Source organism: Oncorhynchus nerka, linkage group LG14 (assembly GCF_034236695.1).
Source record: "Oncorhynchus nerka isolate Pitt River linkage group LG14, Oner_Uvic_2.0, whole genome shotgun sequence".
NCBI classification, from domain to species: Eukaryota; Metazoa; Chordata; class Actinopteri; order Salmoniformes; family Salmonidae; genus Oncorhynchus; species Oncorhynchus nerka.
Genome location: NC_088409.1, coordinates 59,645,749 through 59,666,778, shown reverse-complemented (window position 1 = coordinate 59,666,778; position 21,030 = coordinate 59,645,749). Strand labels below are relative to the sequence as shown.

General features: G+C 42.3%; 1 protein-coding gene across 2 annotated transcripts; it reads right to left on the bottom strand.

Annotated features, from left to right (window-relative positions):
• Positions 1-1,975: 1,975 nt before the first annotated feature.
• LOC115141562 (CAP-Gly domain-containing linker protein 3-like) lies at positions 1,976-19,886 on the bottom strand. Of its 2 annotated transcripts, XM_029680543.2 has the most exons (15): positions 19,755-19,886; positions 16,500-16,652; positions 15,453-15,592; positions 11,988-12,081; positions 11,671-11,832; positions 10,975-11,093; positions 8,132-8,368; positions 7,780-7,839; positions 6,880-7,015; positions 6,540-6,689; positions 5,952-6,086; positions 5,707-5,830; positions 5,388-5,455; positions 5,205-5,277; positions 1,976-5,071 (listed from the first exon to the last, which is right to left on the bottom strand). In XM_029680543.2, exons 2-15 carry the CDS (start codon positions 16,630-16,632, stop codon positions 5,017-5,019), a joined length of 1,686 nt encoding a protein of 561 aa, XP_029536403.2. In that variant the 5' UTR covers positions 16,633-16,652; positions 19,755-19,886; the 3' UTR covers positions 1,976-5,016. The 2 variants fall into 2 exon arrangements, with proteins under 2 accessions (XP_029536403.2, XP_029536404.2); XM_029680544.2 differs by lacking the exon at positions 7,780-7,839.
• Positions 19,887-21,030: the final 1,144 nt, after the last annotated feature.

Here is a 21,030-nt window from a genome sequence, read left to right as displayed (position 1 = left end):
CATTATGTAAAATGTTACATTGTACGATACTGCAATTGGCAAGACAATGTAAACACATACATTACTATGTTAACCATATAATCCCATTCATTAAACATTAAACTGCCACTGGGAGACAGATCACTTCATTCAAGTTGTTTTGTTTTATACATACTCTTCCATTTAGAGTTCATTGTTACATCTAGTTAATCCAGAGTTAACATCAAAGAGCCAGCTATGGTATGGTTTCTTATCTCCCTCATTGATGTCCAATTGAGTTTCTTTACATTGACGTTGGATCACAGAGAGTAGTCTGACACCATTTGAACAGAAATGCTGGACATGTTTGTCCACGTATAATCCCAGAAGCACCATAAAGCACCATAAGGTTAGTATCGTCCGTTTCGACCGTACTATCTAATCAGTCAAAAAACACTAATTTACAACCAATCACTGCGTATATTACTTTGATTCGAGGACATCAAAGTCATTATCCTTTGAACCAAATATGTATATGTTATTTTATGATGAATCTGCGTGGACCGTTTGAAATGGACATCTTCAAAAAAGGTAAAGCCATTATGGGCCATTAGGCATTTTCTTTAGTACAAAAAGGGATGTAAATGGCATAATGATGAGGGGTTACATTTGACAATTTATCTTGTTTTTGAACTGTCAATGGATGAGTATATAATCTGGGGTTGATCATAAGACTGCACATTTGAAGGAGGACAGTGTCCCTGGTTGGAGAGGTGAGACAAAAAAGTAGCCCTGAGCACGTACCTAAATGTTTTAGAGGGACTTTTACCCCTGAGCATGGATACGAACAACATTTCAAACTTCAGCATTGAACGCATTTTAGGCACTGAAGTGGGACCTTCTTATACAACTGGAGCCGAATCTTCACAACATTTTGCATGTTTGTCTGGCACCTTCCACCATGGACACTCAAATCCACATAATGAAAACTGGAAATATGGTATGCCTAGGGATTTGACAACCGCACACATGCTGCAGGTTCCGACCATATCACACACGTTTGATTCTAGTAGCAGTTACCTTAGTTATGGATCATTTCATTGTCATCATGCAGATATAAATCTGTGTCCTACTGCAACTCAACACAGAGTTTTCAACGATGAAAGAGGTGAGATAGTGTTACATTTGATTATGTCACTACATAGACTGTATGTTGAGGCCACAAAGTATTGAACTGTAGTGCTACATTGTTACAAAGTATTAGGCCTACCATTTTTCTTCTTCTCTTTGCTTGCTTTTGACTGCTTAATCATGTTTTTTTTTAAATATTTTTTTTAATCTCAGGGTCTCAGCCTCTGTGCACTTACTTGAACCAAGGTGGAAACCAAATAAATCGGGGCAGAATGCGCACAGTGTTCACGGACAGCCAGACCAAACAACTGGATCAGCTGTTCGAACAAACGAATTACCCCGGCGTCGAGGGACGGGCTGAACTAGCCAGGAACATGGGCCTCACGGAGGAAAGTGTTAGGGTAAGAGAAGGATACGTTTGCTTTTAGAAAAGTGGTTGTGTAACTGTTTAAGTTACAAGTTATTTTATGGACTTGACATCATTTGTTCCATTTCTCTAGGTATGGTTCAAAAACCGTCGTGCGCGCCGAAAGAGGCAGAAGAGCAGCACCAAGGCCGAATCCCCAGACCTGGCTACTTCGAAAAGAGACCGGCCAACAGTCTACGACAAGCGCAGCTTCCAGGGAAACAGCTTCTCGTGATTCCTCTGATGATAACAAGAACATATGATTTCTTTACACTAATTTATGTTCACTTGAGTTCATACGCCTTTAGGCCCACTCACAACGCGTAAATATCCCCAGATAGCAATTCATCGGTGGGCATTTCATGTAAAAACTAAATTTAATTGTTAGACCTGCAATAAATGCACATTTGAGCAATTACAGTAAGTGTCTGAGTGATTTATCTCTAAAGTTGTTTGAACAAAAGCAAGCAACAGCAAATGTAGAAAACAACATCAACTTTTATTAGATTCATAGTCAGAGTTGTAATTATAAGCATTTTCATGCTGAGATACACCATCGTAAAAAGAAACTTTCAGCAAATAAAGAGCATGCAATGAATATTATTCACGACACTAATAAATCCAACAGTACACCCCCACCCCCCAGTTAATTAACTATTTTTGGACACAGACACCAACACACTGGAAAACTGGAAAATAAAAGTACACTTAGTGAAATTATCAAAATATATTTTTAACAAACTGCAACGACATGTCTATGAAGAAAATTAACCATTGTTGAGATAGAGTTTTAGAATAACATGTTTTTTTAGTAAAAAAAAAAAAATGACAGTACACCACTTAATACGATTACATACATGTTCATAGTGTCCTCGAATGAACATAACATTTGAAGAGAGGACTGACTCATCAACGTAGATTCTTGTCAAGTTGTTAGTTGTAGATGATAACAAAGTAACACATTAATGACATCTACTGGCATATTATGGTACACATTATGCTACCAGTGTAACATCGAGGCAATAACTACACCATTTTGGTCAATCTTGGCATCAAACGACTTTTCTTGAGCATAAAATCTGCCAGTCAACCAACTATTGAACTCAACCATGTAGTAAGTATGAACAATGTTGCACGCTATACTTATTTCTAATGACATTTTTCCAGCATAAGTAGTAAAGACAAAACATTCTGATGTGTTTGTACTCATTATCAAGCACTTCAGTATGGGGCGAGGATTTGTTTGTTATCTACTAGTAAAGAAACTCACAGTCCTTCTTGACACAGTATAATTTGAGCCTTTCTTGGCTAACATAGGATTTTAACAAAGCGAGCTGTCCTGATAAAGTTTGCAACATTTTGTGTTGAGATAGTAATTAAATTAAATAAAAAAAGGAGAAAAGTTCCAAATGCCACAGGATCTTAAGTATCCCATTAAATGACTTTGAGGTTTAATGGACGAGTTTCTCTCAAACTGGATATACTCATCTCCCTTATTCAGATCAAATCAAGCTGAAGCTGATTCCCTCATAGTATCCTTGTTGTTCAGCGGCTCTCTTACAGACCTAGTCATAACTTTACACTAGCAATATCAAAAACAACCACGCATTGTTGCGTTCAGTTCCACATTGCTCAGTGCCACATTTTACAAGGGGCGATTTTGGAAAACGACATGGTGCAACAGTATTTAGACACTTTCTGATAATGAGTATTTTTGTCGTTGTTCTGCGGTGCTGTTAACACAGGAGGTTCACAACGGTGTTCAGAGAGTGCAGGAGGAAGTTCAGGTGTTTTCTCTCCTCCTCATGGTGTTCTTACATAGTGTTGAGTAGACAAAAGACACTATCCATATCCACATTGCAAAGTACACAGTTAAATATTGCTGTTTTTATGCACATACTCATAGATTTTGACATTAAGCGCACACAAGTTTAGACGGTCATGTTTTTTTTTTCCTAATGCTCACACCCACAAACTTACCAAAGCCTAACTTTGAGAGAAAAGGAGAGAGAAGCATGAGAGGATAGTCAACAGAGGGTGTAAACTGTGGTAGCACTGAGCTAGCAGATGTTCCGTCTGTGCAGATTTAGCCTGAGATTAACACTTTTGGTGCCACAAGGAACCTACAGATGGGGAGGAGGGTACTAGTTTATTAAGAAGCATATCTTGAACAAGTATATTTTGGTACCCCTGTAGATTTCCTATTTCTATAAACAAAACTTAAAAATGTGGGCAAATAAAGCTTTTTTTAACATTACGTTTAAGTTAAAAGTTAAGCAAAAGTTATTGCTACTTCATGCTACACAATAAAGAAAACAGCTTTAAACAATATTAATCTAAGTGGTTTACCCTTATATTACATTTTGGGGTGAGCAGCTATTTTGGTTAACGTAACTTGGATCTGAGACCAACTGGTTCAAAAGTGCAATAAACACCTAAAACCAAGTTAAGAAAGTCTTATTTGACCCAGTTATGGACAAATAGAGGTGTCTATAATACTACGATTTATACCATTGCTAGAAAATTGTCTTTCAAGGGTAGAGAAGTTATCTGTGCAGATAAAGATGTCCTTCAGAAATGAAGTTGGGACATTATGATTGACATACGTACGTGCTAGCATTACATTTCCTAAAACTGGTAACTAGTATTTAACAGGGATCTCTCAAAGAATTTAGTTCCGGAGACCAGGAACTTCATTTTCGGACCATGTGTGAGCATATTACAATTACACAAGCCCATTAACAAGCAAATCAATACTATATACAAATTTCCAATTGCACATTTGGGAAAATTCTCAGAGTGCAAGTGGAGAAATAGTGGATGTAGGAATCCTGAATAATATTAAACCCTGTTTTCTTTAGGACATATGACATTAGAAGAACATGACCATATATTCATGTCACATCTTTTCACAATAAAAAGGCATGTTTATGGGAAAATAAATTAGTAACACGATTTGACTCACACTTGCACATTTTGGATCAATCCCTTTAGTACAGACAGACAGACAATGTGTTGGTCTCCTCTGAAATACTGGAAATGAGGATGAAGGAGCAGCAAATCAAAGTATATCAGTATGTAATTAGTCATTTGAAAGGTTCCCTAGTAGAAGCTCCATGGCATGAGAAGTTGGCTGACTGGTCTAAGGGTTTTGGCAACTTCTGACAGGGTAACAACAAGCAATCGACACCAAAATAGAGAAACTTACAAAAACTAAATGAATATATCTATTAGATAGTTGCTTTTGTAGAGTTTGTGTCCCAGATTTCGAGTTACAATTATTTTGTCTCATTATTAGTGTTACAAACGGAATGCAGGATGTTAGTTAACATACAAGGCACTAGGTTTTGCTATAGGACTGACTGCAATCAAGGGGAATGGAGAGTGGAGGGGGGGGGCGTGGTTCACTACTGTAATTCTGACAGCAACAGCCAGAGAAAAGCACAAATGAAAGATGGACACTAAGAGGAGAGCAGTAGATCTTTTGAGGAGGAGGAAGAGGAGGTGGAAGGAGAGTGTGGTTAGGACTGCATCTCGGCTCGCAGCATCCAGGGGAACCAGCAGCAGAACAGCAACCTGAGGAAGAGGATGAGCAGGAGGAAGAGGAGAGGGATTCGCGTCACTGGACATATTCATCAACAGGAGCTTATTTCTAAGGTGCTATTTGTTGACTCAGAGACAACACAGAGATGAAAAGAAGAGACTCTACCTGGATATTGAGCTCTCAGACGTGATGTCCTTAGGTGACCTCACCGCGTTGAATTTACGCTTTGGCTGGTTCACTAGAATAAACAAAGAACATCTTTGGATAGAATGCAGACGCGGGAGGAGAAGGTACATGATGACATGGGCTGGCTAACATGACCGGACGGATTTGACCGTAGATACTTACTAGACACCTGGTGGACTTTCTTCACCGTCGTGCCGTCGCCGCTCTGACCGTCCTTTGATCCGCCGATTCTGAGAGATCATTAAAACAGCCGTGCTTAGTATTGTACAAGACGGTCAGTCTGTTCAGAATGAACCTTTACAATCACAACAGAGAACGTTTGATATTGTCGAGCTCTTCGCCTGAGAATGACTGTTAAGCATAGTAACATGCTTATGCCACAGGTTCTGTATAGTAAAATGCTTTCTTATCAATAAAGTCGTTACGTTATCTTAGGGTCATTTAAAAAAAAAAAAACAGGTGTTAAAATAGGTAATGTTACCTCTGTACGCGAGACGGGGGTGCAAAGACGCCGTACTTGGGCAGGCAGGTGAAGTAGCGGACACCAAAAACAGACCCGTCATGCTTTCCTGTGGGCTGCTCCAGCTCCACACCAAACCAGTAACCTGGACACAGACATCATCAATAGTTCAACTTTATAAAAAAAAAAAATCTAAGCATTTGTCAAACATTTCTTGAAATTACCACCACCAGTGTTGCAGTGACTTGATTTCCCAGCAGACCTACCTGGGGCAAAGTCTGTCTTTCCGTAATAGCGTATGATTCCCTGCTTCACACCAGCAACCAGCACCCGGTCTCCAAGTTCCACTTTCACCCCATCTGGGTCCAGACTGGCCACGGACATAGACTTCTTCCTCAGAGCTGATGGAGGAAATCAAATGTTAGTTAACATGTTATTTTTAAGCAATAAGGCACGAGGGGGTGTGGTATATGGCCAATATATCATGGCTAAGGGCTGTTCTTAGACACGACGCAGCGCGGAGTGCCTGGATACAGCCCTTAACCGTGGTATATTGGCCATACACCACCAACCCCCGAGGTGCCTTATTGCTATTATAAACTGGTTACCAACGTAATTAGAGCCGTAAAAACAAATATTTTGTCATACCCGTGGTATACGGCTGTCAGCCAATCAGCATTCAGGGCTCCAACCAGTTTATAATGTGTTATAAAGTCTATGAGTCATGTGTTATTTATGTGTTATAAAGTCTGTGATTCAACAGATGGCTTGTTGTGCTCCTATGAGAATGAATGTCATGGCCCTTGATGGGGAAACTCTTTTGTGGAAGCCGCATTTCAGTTGTACAACTGTACCTTTCTCTCTCTCCATTATTTCCTTCTTTTCTTTCTTGTTCTTTCCTGTGACGCGGGAGAAGTCCATGCGGGGCGTCTTGGGTGTGGAGGTGACAGAGGAGGGGGCCAGCTCAACAGCTTTGGCGATTTTCGACACTGGAGCAAAGATACCTTCAGGACAATAGAAGTGATTAGAGAAAACCCTGAAAAAAACCTGCATTGCATAAAACCTGCATAAAACTGACAAAGAAAGTTATGAAATCAAGTCTTCTCTTTGCTCTTTTCTCACGGGGAATCTTAGCACATTTCAATAGATTTAAGAAAGAATTCCCAAAATGTGAGTGAAATAACAGGTGGTTACCCAATTTGGGGGGGCAGATGAAGTAACGCACCCCCCCCACACTTCCGTCGTTCTTGCCCTCTGGCTCGTCCAGCTCCACCCCTACCCATTGGCCACTGGCGAACTCCGTGGTCCCACAGAAGCGCAGGGTGCCCGTCTGTGGAGGAGAGACATTTATATTGGATTTTGACTATCAAATTGAATTAACCTTATTGATCCCCACAGGGGCTCATCGAACAAAACAAGCTTTGTATTATTGAAGGTGATACCAGGCAGGATTAAATGGTTAACAACACTTCTACACAGCACTGAGGTAGGACTAGTCTCAGAGACATCTCTAGACCAGGGCAGCATGCTTATCTGCTACTTTTCTGTCATTCTTTACTACTGAGATACTAGGGCCCAGGCCTGGCCAACCCTGTTCCTGGAGAGCTACCATCCTGAAGGTTTTTGCTCCAACTCTGATCTAGCGCACCTGATTCTAATAATTAGCTGGTTGATCATCTGAGTCAGGTTAGTTACTACTAGTGTTGGAGCGAAAACCTTCAGGAGGGTAGCTCTCCAGGAACAGGGTTGGCCAGCTCTGTGACTAGGCTATGGTTAGTAGTCTACCCATCTCAACACAATAACATGTTTTAAGTGATTATACTGTAGTCAGTAGGACATACACTATATATACAAAAGTATGTGGACACCATTTCATTTGAGTGGATTCCAGTTGCTGACATACAGTAGGCCACACATAGGTTTTCAATGCATTTGAAGTGCAGTTAGTGATGCATGGTAAATACCAAATGAATGCACCAAGGGAGACTACGTCGTTTAGTGCAGTCAGTAATGCGGTCAGTCATGGAAATACACCTGAAAACACGATTAAATGTGTTCAGTTATGCAAGTAGACACAGGTCGAGGGCTACCCACCTGCTTCAGGTGATGCAGAGCTGAGATGTCAATTTCATCACTGCTCGATTTTTTGGGGAGCTATACGTGTTAACACAAGTGGGAATAAATGTTTGCTAGAATTCACGTTCTCTTCTCACACAGTACAACAAGCAGCAGGGCTCCACCATATAGGATGAATGATACCTCATACTGGCCACCATAAAAAAAAATATAAAGATAACTGAAAGCCATTTCAATGGTCTTATGCACATAAACGCGCTCACAAAATTCAGCAGTTTATTTTAATTCACTTTTTTCAGTCTTTGAGGCTCCCATTTCTCACCCTTTGCCTCCCAATCCTGACAAACCGCACACACACACACACACACACCTTCATGTCGTCCAGCACCACACGGTCGCCCAGTTTCAGGCCGATGGAGGTGAGCATGAGGTTGCCAGGGATGTTGTCGTAGTTGAGCAGGGTGGCACGGGGCAGGTTGCAGCTGAGTGGCACAGAGTCCAGCAGCAGCTGCTTCAGCTCCTTGGCCACCATGGCCGCCTCCGCTTTGTCCAGAGTCATGTCCATGGGGTCAGGGACCACCTCGGCCGGCCCCTGGCCCTTATCATTCTGTCAGAGAGCGAGACAGAGAAGGAGGGAGGGGAGGGAGAGAAAAAGGGGGAGAGAAAGGGACATCAGAAATAAATTGGCATATTTGTGTCGAAGTCATCCCCACATAAAACAGAAGCAGAATCTGTTTTATCTGAAACAGTGTTTTTAAAGAGCGGCTGCCCCTAAAAAGCAACTTCTCATTTTGAAAATGGTCTATGTGGCATTGATATGAGCCATAAACATTTATTCTACTGTCAAAATTGACTACAAAGTCTAAATAGGATAGTTTTGGTCATAAAGTCAGTCTTGAGATTTGCGAAATGATAGAAATAAAGTGTATGTCACGGAATAAAAGGGTACTGTAACAGTTTAGCTTTGGTTGGGTTTATTTTAAGCCTGCCCACATGCCTACAGCTGGCAGCACCCAAGTAATCATCAATTCGGTGCACAGCTGCATGAGACCTGATCATAATGTCCATGGTCAATTTGGTTTGACATTCGATAGCCCTATGGGGCTAGTTAGGGACATCAGTAAATTACACAATGTACATGGGACAATATTTCTAAATGCCAATAGCTCCAAATGTCAATGATCTAACAACCTCATACCAACTATTAAATATTGAAATAATTTAATGAGACAACTAAAAGGTGGTCAACATAAAAAATACTGTGCCATTTACATTGTGTAAATTATTTATTGTCCCTAACAAGCCCCAGAGCTATCAAATGTCAAAACAACTTGCCACGGTCGCACACCAGCTGACTAAAGCTAATTGGTGAAAGAAGTTGGCTAAAGAAAAGCAATAGCTTTCCTAAGCGACTTCAAGGCCTGTTAGACTGTTTCACGTTATCTAGAAGGGTGAGTGACTGTAACCGTGTACTGTTTTGAGAGAGTGAATGTACAAACCAAAGCTTGCCTACGGAGCTGTGAGGGGAACGGCACCTCAGTACCTCCAGGCTCTGATCAGGCCCTACACCCAAACAAGGGCACTGCGTTCATCCACCTCTGGCCTGCTCGCCTCCCTACCACTGAGGAAGTACAGTTCCCGCTCAGCCCAGTCAAAACTGTTCGCTGCTCTGGCCCCCCAATGGTGGAACAAACTCCCTCACGACGCCAGGACAGCGGAGTCAATCACCACCTTCCGGAGACACCTGAAACCCCACCTCTTTAAGGAATACCTAGGATAGGATAAAGTAATCCTTCTCACCCCCCCCCCCTTAAAAGATTTAGATGCACTATGTAAAGTGGCTGTTCCACTGGATGTCATAAGGTGAATGCACCAATTTGTAAGTCGCTCTGGATAAGAGCGTCTGCTAAATGACTTAAATGTAAATGTAATGCAAAGACTGCTTGCCACGTGCACACACACACAAAATAGTTATTTCTTATGAAGTTGCTTCTTAATGACCAAGCTGAAAAATGAGGCCAAATCAGGAGGTTCAGCTCCCTTTTAAGTTACCAAGAAATCATATCAAAGAGACATGAAACCTCAGATGCACACCCATTCTATTAGGTCCACCTATATACTGTGGTACCGGGTCAGGCCCCCTTTTGCCTTCAGAACAGCCTGAATTCTTCGGAGAATTCCACAAGGTGTCGGAAAAGTTCCACAGGTATGTTGGTTCATGCTGACGCGATGGCGTCACGCAGTTTCATGCATATTGGACAGCGGTACATTCATGCTGCGAACAGCCCGTTCCATCTCAACCCAAAGATGTTCTATTGGGTTGAGGTCTGGGGACTGACCAGGACACTCAAAATTAACTGAACTCGCTGTCATGTTCCAGGCGATGTCCACTCCTCAATTGTCCAGTGTTGGTGATCCCGTGCTTACTGGAGCAGCTTCTTCTTGTTTTTAGCTGATAGGAGTGGAATCCGGTGGGGTCGTATGCTGCGATAGCCAATCCATGACAAGGATCGACGAGTTGTGTATTCCGGGATGCTATTCTGCACACCACTGTTGTACTGTGGTGTTATTTATGTGTTTGCTGCCCGCCTGTTAGCACCTTTTCTTCTAAGAGTGTATCTAGAAAATTAAAGGGTTCCAGGTAGAACCCTTTCTATAGAGGGTTCAACATGGAACCCAAAAGGGTTCTACCTGGAACCAAAAAGGGTTCTCCTATGGGGACAGCCGAAGAACACTTTTGGAACCCTTTTTTCTAAGCGTGTAGCTTGCACGATTCTTGCTGCTCTCCTTCGACATCTCTCATCAACAAGCTGTTTTCGCCCACAGGACAGCTGCTGATTGGATGTTTTTTGATTGTCACACCATTCTTGGCAAACCCTAGACACTGTTGTGCGCGAAAAGCCCAGGAGGGCAGCCGTTTCTAAGATACAGGATCCGGCGCACCTGACACAGACAATCATACCACACTCGAAGTCGTTTAGGTCACTTGTTTTGCCCATTCTAATGTTCAATCCAACAGTTACTGAATGCCTCGATGCCTGTCTGCCTGCTTTATATAGCAGGCCATAAGACTCACTGTCTGTAGGAGCGATCAAGCACCTAATAAACTGTCCAGTGAGTGTATATGCCATATTCAATTTCATCATTTGTTTGTAGTTAGTTACCATGAGAAAGAGAAGTACAAAAGAGAGGTCTAGTCAATAGTGCTCTTACCCGGACAGTGGGGTTGGCTCCATGCTCTAGCAGACACTGGACTGATCCCAGACACAGGTTGGAGGCAGCGATGTGCAGGGCTGTGCCATGGTGGAAGTCACTACAGGTGGAATTCAGCACTACAGAGACAGTACAACCAGGTTCAGATCAAATCAATCTGAATTGTAAAGCCAACGTCACCTATTGTCTTAGTTTTATTCTAAAAGCGTAAGCCAATTCCTTCTCCTAGGGGTCCCTGAAAGCATTGCCAATTTAATCTCTTAGGAGTCTCGTGTTGTGCTTGAGACCCATGGTCCGTAGGCAGGAGAATAACAATTGAGACAAAACGGCCACAATCAATGGTCAGGTGTGGTGGAGCGATGATAAATCAATGTAGGAGTTAATGAAATGGCCTTGGGTCAATGCTGGTAGGGGCTGGATGCAGTGTTAGTTCTGATTGGAAGTCCAGGGAGAGGAGGGAGGAGAAATACAGGAACATACAGGACATACACCAGGAGCATGCTAGAACTGACAAGGTCCAAGCAGGAGCTTTGGAGTGCGAGTGTGTGTGTATACAGTGAGTGAGTGTGCGGACAGAGTGAGGGAAGTCGTCTGGGGAGTGTTTGGAGAGGTTTATTAGTGTCCAACAGCTCCCGAGGACTGACTATGTTGTTAATCGGCTAGGTAGGCTACATGGGTTGTGTTGATGCTACTCACCTCGGGGTTTGGAGGCCTTGAGGAGAATGCGAATCAACTCTGGCACGTCGAAGTAGGCTGCGTAGTGCAGGGCGTTCATGTTGGTCCAGCGGCTGCGGAGACTCACGTCTGCCCCCAGGGAAATTAGCTGATTGGACAGCCTGAGGGCAGCGGCAGGGTCACCTGGACGGGGTCACAAAGATGGACAAAATTTGTAGGAATCTACAGTAAAACTGCACTGAATCTTAAACTAAAAATACTTTATTTTATGAAAGCTTTATTAAGGATTCAGACATTTGAAATGAACAATCAGTTGAGGGTTTGTTTGAGAGTCTCACCGACTCCATGGGCCCCGGCTTTGCAACTGTAGTGGAGCAAGGTCATGTCTGTCAGTCCGTCACGGTCGTTGACATGGCAACCACGCTTCAAGATCTGAGAGGAGACAAGGACTGTTCAGTGAAGAGAGAGAGAGAGAGAGAGAGAGAGAGAGCGAGAGGCTAGGGGAAAGGCAGAGAGAGAAGTACTATCAGATGCCTTTAAAACACTATGAAACACTAAGGCCAGTCATCACTCACACATACAGACCACACCACCCCAGGGCCATAGCCTCTCATCTCTCTGAGTGATGCTCCCTGTGCTTAGCGTAGCCACATTAGCAGGATGAGCCATTCACACCCAAATAGCACAGACGACACGTGTTTGTGAACTCTAATGATGGGGAAGGTGAGGATAGCTTCCTGTTGTGTCATGAATTAAGCGCCACGTTCATTTCCACTGCATTGCAACTTCATCAGAGGCTGTCCTTGCTGAGTAGCATCCATCTACATGAGGAACCGGCAGCCATTTTGGATAGGTAAAAACATTTGAGGGAGACAAATATTGAAATGATGGCAGTCGTTACCGGAAGTGACATTCATTAACTATGCTGTTTCAACTGAATATCTAAGCTTGTACTCGGTACATTGGAAACAGTACCAATGGGAGATAACAGCAAACTATTCATGGCCCCCTTTACAACGTCGAATAACCTTCATCAATGTCTCGCTGAGTGTCAGTTGTGCTATATGTAAAGCCATATTCCCAACGGTGAAGATTTGAAGATGCAGTGAAACTCCAGTTAATTAGCTCTCTCCTCTAGTGCCAGCAGACAGCAGTGACGGGTGTCGAGTGACAGGTGAAAAAGGACCCATCCTGATTCCTGAACTGGACTAGCAACTATCTCGGGACAGTTCAATATCCACCCGTGTCAATCAAGAGAGACGAAATGAGCACACTCTCCTCAAGCCCTGAGACTATGCCTTTTCATACAGAGGCATGTAGTCCAACTGAATGAACAAGATATTATCAGACAAGTCCTCTCCTGAGGCTTAATGAGGACACCACCATGCACACTTTCATGATTCAACATGGATTCTATAAGATGGATCCCTGTAGCTACAATGCTAACACGAGGCTAACATTGTCGAAAAGGAATTCGGGGCTAGTAACTGATATTGGTGGAAATTCTTACTGTCCAAGTAGCTTGTAAAGAAGCGGTGGCCAATCTGTATGTGCCAAAGCCATACACTCCTGATTCAACATCATTTAGGACTTTGTTAGGTTGAATCAGGTGCGTTCCTGATTTGATTGGAGCAAAAGCCTACATCCACATAAGGCTTTTGCAGATAAGTCAATGCATCTCTGTTAATGAAAATACTCTCAAATACTGTCAAAAAGACAATGACTATTTGCCAGAGGGCTGAGGTTGTTTACTGAGAGTGCAGCAGAGTGGTTCTTTGCCCATATCTGACAGCCTGGTCTGATTTAGAGTCTGTCTTAGTGCAGAGCCTGTTTGGGTAATGGAAAGACCCTATTATCTCAGCCATCAATCACAGCCATCATGGAGTCCCAGGGGACACCCAGGAACTGAGGCTGACTTTACGACCAATCCTAACACTAAAGCTGCAAGGCTAAGAGGAAACCGAGTTAACTAAGAGTGTGTATTTGCTTGGTCTGTGTACATGTGTTTTTATGGGGCATATCTTCCCTCTCTCCAAGACAGTAGGGCGGGATTAGGAAATGAGTCTGAAACTTGAAGTATGCATACTTTATGTTGATTCACATCCCACCCTCATCACTCTTCCCCCTCAGGGTTATGAGAGTTCCTACTCCTATGGTCACATTAACACTACTCACACTGCAGTAATGGTGAGCTAAAGCTGTGCACTTTCATCTGAGCAACAGCAATATAAAAGGGAATCGACTGAAACATAACCTACACCTTACATGACAACATCCTTAGTAAGAAGGTGTTTTGTGAAAGGTGCTTATTCAACAACACATACTGTGTATGGGCATGGGACTGGGAAATACTCATCTTAGGCTTGCCTTGTGCCTTAATTGGTTCTCTTTGTGGAGCCTTACCAATATTGATGCTCTACTAGTGGGTTTTGTCAAAAAAACACTCTCTTACTAGGTTAGTGTGATAACGAGTCTGTAATCTTCTAGCAGGACCTTGGCCAACAACAACAGTGTACCGCTGCTGACCGGCTCAGAGCCGCAGGAGTTCACCACAAAGAGCGGTCGAACAACACAATTACTAGGCCTGCATCGACTGCATTCCTCCAGGGATCAAGGAACTTGATGCGTCTGCCCTGTTGGCAGCTCTGAAGAGCACGAGAGCAGAGCAGCAAGCTGAGACACAGACCAATGGACTTCTCTCCTTACTGCAAATGCAGCATGTGGTGATGGTGACCAACTCTAAAAGGTTGCATGCAGCTGAAAGGTCACTGCTCTTTAGATAGTAAGGGATTTAATACATTGATATTGTTCATGAGATTTCAATGAATTTGAGCTAAAAGGTGTGCATTGTTGTGTGTTACAGTATGTTGATGAGCGTTTCCATGTTCTCTTCAACTACTCACTGCATGGTGAATTTTGTTTCCTGTGTGTATTGTATTTTGGTTGGAGACCTGTAATCTTTGCTGCACTATGCAGTAATATACTCTGTCTGTTATGTACAGTAGAAATAAAGAAAACAATTATATGGGTCCAAGCACAGAGCCTTGTGAAACGCCAAATTCAACTTTGTAGGCCAGGGATGGTCATCTGGCGTCCCGCCTCTTTTGTAGGCTTGCAGAAAAATTTCCATAAAAGGAACTCAGTCGGGATCTCAACTTATTTTTGAGAGTTACAATATTAGAATACACAAGGTGCAAATTTAGTTGTGCATCAGCAATTTTTCTCCTGCTATGTCAGTTGGACAGTCTCTCAACTAGCCCATGTCAGCTAACATTTTTTAGATCAGTAAATTAGTCTAACCAGCTATCTAAACTTGTATTAATCATAGCCGAATTACCAACTGGGTGGCCCCCATTGATTTTGTTAGTCACTCTCATTCAAATATCACATTAAAAACTGCAAACATTTCTCTCCACCCTATGGCACAATGTTTAGAATTGCATTAAATGAGTTATACAATTGCTAAATCTTCTCTCCGCCCCATGGAAAATCCTGTAGAATAGCAGCAAACTTGCTTTACAACTAATATTTTGTATATGCCCCATGGTAAAATGTGTAGAATTGGAGGAAATGTACTTTAAAACGTCAATTGTTCCTTTCCGCTGTCAAGAGAGCAGCAAAATGTTTTGCTCGCAAGTTAGGCCCCCAACAAATGGCTAGGGCCGGCTCGGACGGCATGTGTGGGTATGAATGTGGTGCAGATCCATGAGCCACTGAGTTAAGATTTTTTGTGGCCTCCAGTGTTGTGTCTGAGTTGTATTCAGGCCTGTAGTCTGCTGAAAATCGGACCGGCAGTAACTCACCTCGTTTCCGATGAGGTCGATCTTGTGCTGGACCTGTGGGACCCACTGACGGATGATGGCAAACAGCTCTGGGATGGTGGTGCGCGGATCCAGCAGGATCTCCAGACACGCAGGATCATTTGGGTCAAAGAATGTGAAGGCTGGAAGGGTAGGGAATGCCAACAAGATAATTATCCTCCTCATCAAATCAGTATTACATGTGCCTCTCTTGCTATTTTTATGTTTTTTTGTCAGACAGCATATAGACTCATTCTGAATGTGTGATATTAAATATCGTATTTTTTTATTATTACAAAATATACATATATTTTGGGTTGTATTTTACAGTAGGCCTGTTAGTGCACTCTATTTAATTACGTATGGAGTTCTCTGTGGGACGTCCAATATTTCTGTCCTGTTTAAAAGCACCGTTTCTAAAAGCAGGATGTGGTAGATTGAAGCCCTACCGAAGTGGGAACACAATTGATCTTACTTTGTTTTTATAATACACCATCATAGTAAATGCATTGAAGCTTGTGGGCAAACTGAAATAAAAAGCTTCACATCATTTTAGCCTGCAGAAACCACTTACATTCATTGGCATAAAGTGTCCAGCAATACCATACTGTTTGCATATAACAGCCCCAAAGTCAAAATCCATCTACTAAAAGGATCAATAACATGCCATAAAAGGCCTTGTTAACTTATTTATAGATCATATACATTTTATTACATATTTTCATTATGATTCTATGATCTATGAATCTGCAGAGGTTGTTTTGACCAGGCAGTGGTCTGTGCTTGGTGAAAGGCTCTTTGTGGACCGAGGCTACAGCAGCACATGGCCCAGAGCCCAAAATCCACTGTTACATATAAAGCAGTGTTGAGTAGGAAGCATTATAACAAAGGGACTTGGCCTGTATTCACGAAACGTCCCAACGTGCTGATTTGGGGTCAGGTCACTCCCGTCTATATAATCTTATTCATTATGACCTAAAAAGCTAAACTGATCCTAGATCAGCACTCCTACTATGAGACGGGCCCTGGAGCCTGAGGCCTAGGACCCACCATAGTCTTTGGGGAGGGGGGCCTGGGCAGATGGGTGGACCATGGGCCTCTTCCGGGGCTCGTGAACTGGGCTCTGGTACTCAGAGGCAGGCTGGGCCTCCTCCTCCACCTCGGCAGTCTGCTCTTTAGTCATTCTGCTAGACGTCGGCGGGCCTGGAAAACAAGATGGATGACAAACATTCCTTGAGTGGCACTACAGAACAAACAGCTCCATCGCAGGTTTCTCTGAACAGTTCTCATACGTCTATGACTCAGCCAAGAGTCACATGAAGTAGTAGCTTACAATAGTCTTGTTCCCATGGCAGCCTATCTACTCTGGCAAGTCTATACCCTCAGAGCAGACAGGCTCTATGTTTGGCTCTAGGGCCTGTGAGAGACGGTCAGTGGTGACTCACTGATAACTGCACTTACTGACAAGAGATGAGGAGACTCAGAGAGCAGACAGGCAGTCTAATTGATTGTACCATGTCAGTGCATGCTAATACTAAGTCTTAATGTCCATCATTGTCCTGGACATAGCTAAAGGGCTGAGCTATATTTTCCAAATAGTATATGCAGCAGCAGATTTTGCACATCCGTTCTGACTATGGGAAATCAGGGATGCATGTACTGTACAGTATGTGTTGGACATTGCAGCACTCATTTCTGAGGGGCTGCTGAACAAACAGTAAAACATCTATGCAAAAGCCTTATAGTATCAGGATGTCAATGCTAATGCAATTTATATACAACACAATGGACCCTTTAGCCTATTACGTTGACTGGATTTCCACCGTGAAATAAATGTTCAATCTAGGGTCAGAGAATAAGCTATATCTATTTATTATAAACACCCCTTAAGAACAGAAGCACTAACACAACTGAGAAACGGTTTATCCCAACATTGAAATGGGAACAGTCTATGATAGCGTCAATTATTCACTGGGTCTTTTTTGCCACGTCCAAGGGCTGCTTCCTCCAAAGTCTGACTGCATTGTGAGCACGCCACATGTATCTAAAACAGATCCATCCGGCCTGAACATGATTATGCTGCCAAGTAATTTAATACACAGACTATATTGTCCATCCATGCCTCTGCTAATCCTTTAGGATTTTGAAAGAAGTCCAGAGAGAGAGAGAAGAAAGAGAGACAGAGAGCTCATCACACAATCAGTAAAAGCCTTATCCTATTGCGCAGCTGTGCTATTGTATCAGTCTACCAACTCAAGCATTATCGGGTCAAACAGTGAGGCAAAACAGAGGCCATACAGTGTTCTGTGCTGTATTCATTACGCTTACAGGCTGACCACACACATTGCAAAATAAAGGTAGAAATCTATGTTATTCAATTATTGCACCCACACTGCTCGTGCGCGCCAACGAGCGTCTGCGTTGCCAAGGGCTAAAATAGAAATCAGTTCTATTTCTGACGCAGATCGCGCAGCAAGTCCTGCCTCTCCCATCTCCTCATTGGTTTATATAAGCAGATATACACGTGCCATCTCCTCATTGGTTATACCCATGTGGGTGGCTGAAAGACAAACGAGTTCAGTGGCGGTAATAGACCTAATTTATGAAAGTTGCCAATCGCAATATAAAGTCAAGAGAAGAAAAAGCCTGGAAGGAAGAGAGATGACTAGAAATGATTCGGTTGACCGTTTTATGTGTGGATTAATTGGCGGAGTAGAGGACCTTGTGCATTTCAGGTAAAATAACAATTCAATATTTATATCCCAGGACAAATTAGCTAGCAACAGCAAGCCAGCTAAATAGGACAAATTAGCTAGCAAGTGCAAGCTAACTAGCCATAAAGAGTTTGCTTTGATATTTTAACCTGCGTGTCGTGATTGCTTTTGGTGTGGGGGGACGAAATACATTTCTGCACGATGGCGCACGTGCGCAGCCGGTTTGGGTTCCGTGTTAGGGTAACTGCATTAACAGAGACCGATTCTGCTGTGATACAGACTCAAAGCCAAATGATCAACCCCCACTCAGGCAGATACCATCCTCCTGATACTCTACGAGTCGCCTGTTTCCTTCAGTTGCATCATATTGAGGGGGTTCCTAGTTGTGTTTGGATATGCAAACATAACATGGATACATAGTCAAGAGATATCATAGCCTGGATGATTTGGGAGCAAATGTCCCTGCGCAGTGAGTCACCTTACCCACGAGCTCCTACATTTGACTTTGATTTCTTCCTTTAGTTATATACATTCTTAAGTGCTTCCCATGTTCTGCCCTGAATCAATAGCCACTGCAGAATGGGTGATACAACAAGTTTCCTGACATCCCAAAAGGATTATGTTGAAACAAAGGCTATCCAAGATATAGGGTCCGATGACTGGTAGATAACTATACCTGTGCCGTGCAATACCTGTCACCAATTATGACTATTCTACTAACAGAGTCCAGTAATGGCAGCCATCATCGTCTCCTCTGAGTTGCCCTGCTCCTCTTAGTTCCTAGCCCTGATCTGACAGTAGTGTGTTTTATGAATGAAGTCTCAGTCACAGACAGCATTTTCACTGGAATAAATGCGATGTATAATTAGCAAGAGGATATTATTTGTTTGAATACAATCGAGTACTGTATATGACTTATGTCCTATGCAACAGTGCTCATATGAGTCAACAAGATGTGTAAAACCTGGAGGCAAATACATTTAGATAGCAAAATATGAGGAAAAACAGGTGCAACAAACCTTACAGATTTTGATATTCTATTCAATACCTATTGTAATGGAATGAATAGCATTTTACCATTTGGCTGGGTCACACTAATGCCATCCTACCGAATTTGACAAAAACAATAGGCCAGAGCTTGTATGTTTGAGTCATTGACAATAAATAAAAACAATATATTAGTGTTGCAATGAGCAATAACGCAAAATGTGCATATTGCATTGCTCTACAACGTGCGTATGATAAAATGAAGAAAAAAAACGAGAAATAACGCCCCGTTGACAAACAATGAGAAATATACTGGAGGAGGATTTGACAGATCACACGTGAAACTATTCCTTTGATCCAATAACAATGAGAAAACGCATAATATATGGGCCGATGTCTTATGTTTGCGCTTATATGATAAAATGGGCGGAAAAAAAACATCCGCCAGTGAGATTTCATGGAACAGTGTTTTCAGAGCATCCATCTTTCTAGGCTCGGTATCAAGACAAACACACATGCTGTGAAAAACACAGGAAGCAAATACATTTGATCAAACAAAATATAATAATTAGAATCTTATATGCATGAATGATATTCATCTTACCTCAAAACAATCCTTTTTGATTATCTCAAGCTTTTCCTCGCGGTTCAGCTAAATGAGAACAGCAATGGTGCTGAGGATGCTGCTATAATGCTGCGAAGGTCTTTCTCTGTGACTGCGTCACAGGCGTGAACACGCATGGACCACAACCATACACAACGTAGGCTACGAGCACAATTGTGAGTGTCCTTCCTTGGCACAGGAATTCGACTAGTTACAACAGCCACAAATCTTAGCTATAATAAAAAAATTCATGAGGTAAAAAATGGCTTTTTAAAATCTTAATTTAAGATTAGGGTTCGGTATAAGTGTGGTTAAGGTTAGGGTTAAATTTAAAATCGCATTTTAAGAAAATAAAGGCCAGAGCTTGTATGTATAGCCCCGTTAGAAAATATAAATGGACTTTTAGAAAATGTATATATATATATATTCTTCACATTTTCTAACAGTCCATTTATATTTTCTAACGGGGCTATACATTTGGGTGAGGTTTCTTTCTCGCCTGAGTAGCCTCGTTTCACTGCCAAAAATAAAATGAAACCATCTAGTGTTCAGCGAAATAACACCATGTCAAATAATTAACATCCAATCACATTAACCGTTACTCTCTTGCGGGGAATTCCACTAATGGTCCATATGTAGCCAAACGTAGCTGCTGCTCATTCCGTTTGCGCGACAATTGATAAGTGGTTAAAAAAGTAAGAGACACATGCCAGCTCTACTGGTAGTACTGCTACTACCAGCAGTACTACACCTGCACCTGTCGACGACACAAGTTGTTCTGCTTCCACGAGCACATCCAATGCTAGCATCAGTAATTCTACATTGTTAGCCCAGCTAGCATGGACACTGACAGTTGTAAATCTGATGCAGCCGAAGAGCTACTGCCCCCTTACCCGGGAAAGCACTGAACAACAGACACGGATGTTGGACCATCGAAGAGGTGCAAATATGAGAACTACATTGTTTTGGGGTTCACTTATATTGGGAGTAGTGCCTTTCCTCAGCCGCAGTGTGTTATATGTGCAAAAGTACTATCTCACAACTCGATTAAACTTTCACTCTTGCGCAGACATTTAAAAACAAAACATGCCAATTTGAAAAATAAACCATGGGAGTTTTTTGAGTGAGAATTAAGATGACTTTTGAGTAGTAATACATGTATAAAAGCAACAGATACCATTACTATGAAGGGGCTAGAAGCCTCTTATATGGTAAGCTACCGAGGGTATATGTCTGTTACGTTTATGGGGGGTCAATTAAGGAAGACATTCTCTTC